Source organism: Manacus vitellinus, unplaced genomic scaffold (assembly GCF_001715985.3).
Source record: "Manacus vitellinus isolate BGI_N305 unplaced genomic scaffold, ASM171598v3 scaffold_97_pilon, whole genome shotgun sequence".
In the NCBI taxonomy this organism is placed as follows: Eukaryota; Metazoa; Chordata; class Aves; order Passeriformes; family Pipridae; genus Manacus; species Manacus vitellinus.
In genome coordinates this window covers 563,406-566,303 of record NW_021940906.1, presented here as the reverse complement: position 1 = coordinate 566,303, position 2,898 = coordinate 563,406, and the positions used below count along the sequence as shown (strand labels likewise).

Genomic DNA, 2,898 nt, shown 5'->3' with positions numbered 1-2,898 from the left:
GAAGCTCTGCTGTTCCTGTTGTCCTTCCCAGAGAGCACAGGGAAGGACAGACCCTCTCTCAACAGGTACTGCCGTACCCTTTGCATCTCTGATATTTCTCTAACCTGCATCATTGGACAGGGAAAGAGGAGCCGTGGTGCTCTGGGGACACTAGGATGGAGTTTACAGCACTGGAGAAAAAAACACTCCTGGGTCAGGGTGTCCTGGGCTGTACTGGGAGCAGTGTCAGCTGCTGGAGGTTGGGGACCCTTCCCCTCTGCTCTGCACTGCTGAGGCAGTGTGGAGTGCTGGAGTGCTGGGCCCAGAGCTGGGCTGCCCAGTACAAAAGACTGCGACAGACTGGAGAGAGCCCAGCACAGGGCCATGAAGGTGATGGAGGGACTGGAGCATCTCTGCCATGAGGAGAGGCTGAGAGAGCTGGGACTGACCAGCCTGGAGCAGAGCAGGCTCAGGGGATCTCATCTGTGTGGATAAATACCCGGAGGGAGGGTGCAGAAAGGACGGGGCCAGGCTCTGCTCAGCAGTGCCCAGGGACAGACCCAGGGGCCATGGGCACGAACTGACACACAGGAGGGGCCCTCTGAGCATCAGGACACACTTTTCCACTGTGGACAGCTCTTCTAGATTGACCCAAAAGCAGGGTTATTTGCTTAAGTTGATGTTCCCCTGCCCCAAACAACCACTTCTGAAATTAAATGTTGTTTTATTTCGATGCTATTTAATACCTTTGAAATTAGTCAGGTCAGGTTGACCTGCTGCCCACGCTACTTCTGATTCAGCCCAGGGTACAGCTGACTTTCTGGGCTGCCAGGGCAGTTGGCCAAATCACATCCAATTTGTCACCCACCAGGACCCCCAAGTCCCTCTCCCCAGGGCTGCTCTCAACCCACCCAGCCCCCAGCCTGTGCTGATGCTGGGGGTTGCCCTGACCCAGATACAGGACCTTGCACTTGGCCTGGTTGAACTGCATGAGGTTCACATGAGCCCAAGTAGTTTTGGAGTTTCACAGAATCATCAAGTCCCAGAGTGGTTTGGGCTGGAAGGGACCTTAAAGGTCATCTCATTCCACATCCCTGCCATGGGCAGGGACACCTTCCACTAAACAGGGTTGCTCCAAGCCCCATCCAACCTGGCCTTGGACACTTCCAGGGATGGGGCAGCCACAGCTTCTGTGCCAGTGGAACAGGTTTATTTACTCTTCCCATATGTACCCCAGTGTCCACTAACAAATTTCCTCTGCTTTGCTGCCTCAGGGTTGAAGGATGCCCTGTCCTGAGAGTCCTGTGGTGTCACCATGGCCGTTCCAGCAACAGGGCAGCTCAGACCCAACAGTTTTGGCAGCTGCTCAAGGCAGCACTTCTGAGACCCGCATGCTAGAGCCTGTGGCAGCTCCCAGCTGGGGCTGGCAGTGCCCACAGCTGGGATCAGCCACCGCGTCCATCCCACTCGCGGCACTGCGAGAACCTGGGCTGGTCACACAAGGTGATCTCCTGGGATCAGTGGGGCTGAACATCCCTCCTGTATGCAGCTACCCCCAGAAGACAGTCTGCCCACAGCTCCAGCATCAGCCTGCCTGCCCCAAAGTGACATCTGCATTTCAGGGAAGGAGGATTTTATAAAGCATCCTTCCTCCCAGCAGCATGGAAATTTGCTCTGGAAGTGTTTTTTCCCTGGTGCAGCATGAAGTTAGGCAAGGAGCTTGGTATCCGTGGGCTGGTTTGGCACTGCTGCTGCAGAGCACGAGCCCTGTCCCTGGGGAGCTCCCTGGGAGAGTGCAGGTTCAGCCCTTCACATCTCTGTGTCCCTGACAATTTAGTTCCTTTTTCCTGGTGTTGGCAGTGCCTGCAAAATAGAAGGACTGAGACCAAGGAGAAGCTTTTCAGTCATGGGTTATCTCTCAGATGAGAGCATTACCTGGGGCCTGGCAGGTTTCTGACACCTCTGATCCTAGCAGCATGTGCCCACAGAGCTTGCACAGACCTCATCCAAGCTTTCTCAGCACTGGGAGCCTCTCTGCCATGCATTGTGCCCTCACCAGTTTTGTGGGTTTCTCATCACATTTCCTCCCCATTTTAAATAAAGAATGGCAGGAAACTCATCCCTCCCTCCAGATGGGCAGCCTTAAAGAAGCACTTTAAGACAGAAACTTCGGAAAGCAGAAGCACCCTTGTCAGGGTGGTGATAAATAACCAAATCAAGGGGACAAATCCCATCCCCATTTCTTACCCTCTCTGTCTCTTGCCCACCCCCTCCCCCCATCTTCTCAGGGTGACACAGAAGGGTGACCAAGCCCCTAGGACCCTGGATAAGCTGATGGAGGAAGCATGGCCAGCACTTTCCCAAGTGTCTCTCAGCCCACCCCGATGCTGGGGCTGAGCAGAGTGACTCTCATCCCACCAGCAAAGGCAGAAAATGATGCTCAAGCTGATTTTACACAGATTGGGAGCCATTTGTCTCTGAAAACTGGCTGTCCCACTGGAAGGGGCCCTGGCTGACAATGGTAGCAAGGTGGGGACATGTAGTGCCCAAACCAACCTCTGAAACGTGACAGGCAGCAGCACAGCATGGCACTGGTCATGAGGGAGCCACACACAGCACATCTCTATCACACCCATCGGGCTTTATACACCACTTCAGCTTCCTGAATCCCTCAGATATCAGGCTCTAAAGCAATAAAACAGCCAGGGAGGAGGAACAAAGCGGGGTTTCTTTCCTGAAGGAGGGGAGTGTGAGAGGAGAGAGGAGAGATGCTTTCTGTCTGTGTTATGGCCCTGAGATGGGGATCGCTTAGGCTCAAGACAGCCCAAATCCCTGCAGGCCAGTGGGGGATGCTCACCCCGGCCCCAGGGACCAATGGTGTGGTGGCTTTGAGGGGGTCAATGGCTGCTGGGGGGGGGG

The 2,898-nt window shown here is 54.9% G+C and overlaps 1 protein-coding gene across 1 annotated transcript in view; it reads right to left on the bottom strand.

Annotated features, from left to right (window-relative positions):
- Positions 1-2,876: 2,876 nt before the first annotated feature.
- MYL9 (myosin light chain 9) overlaps positions 2,877-2,898 on the bottom strand; it is a 7,382-nt gene continuing 7,360 nt past the window's right edge. The window contains exon 4 of the mRNA XM_029965313.1: positions 2,877-2,886. Coding sequence (XP_029821173.1) covers positions 2,877-2,886 — 10 coding nt within the window. The remainder of the gene's footprint in view (positions 2,887-2,898) is intronic.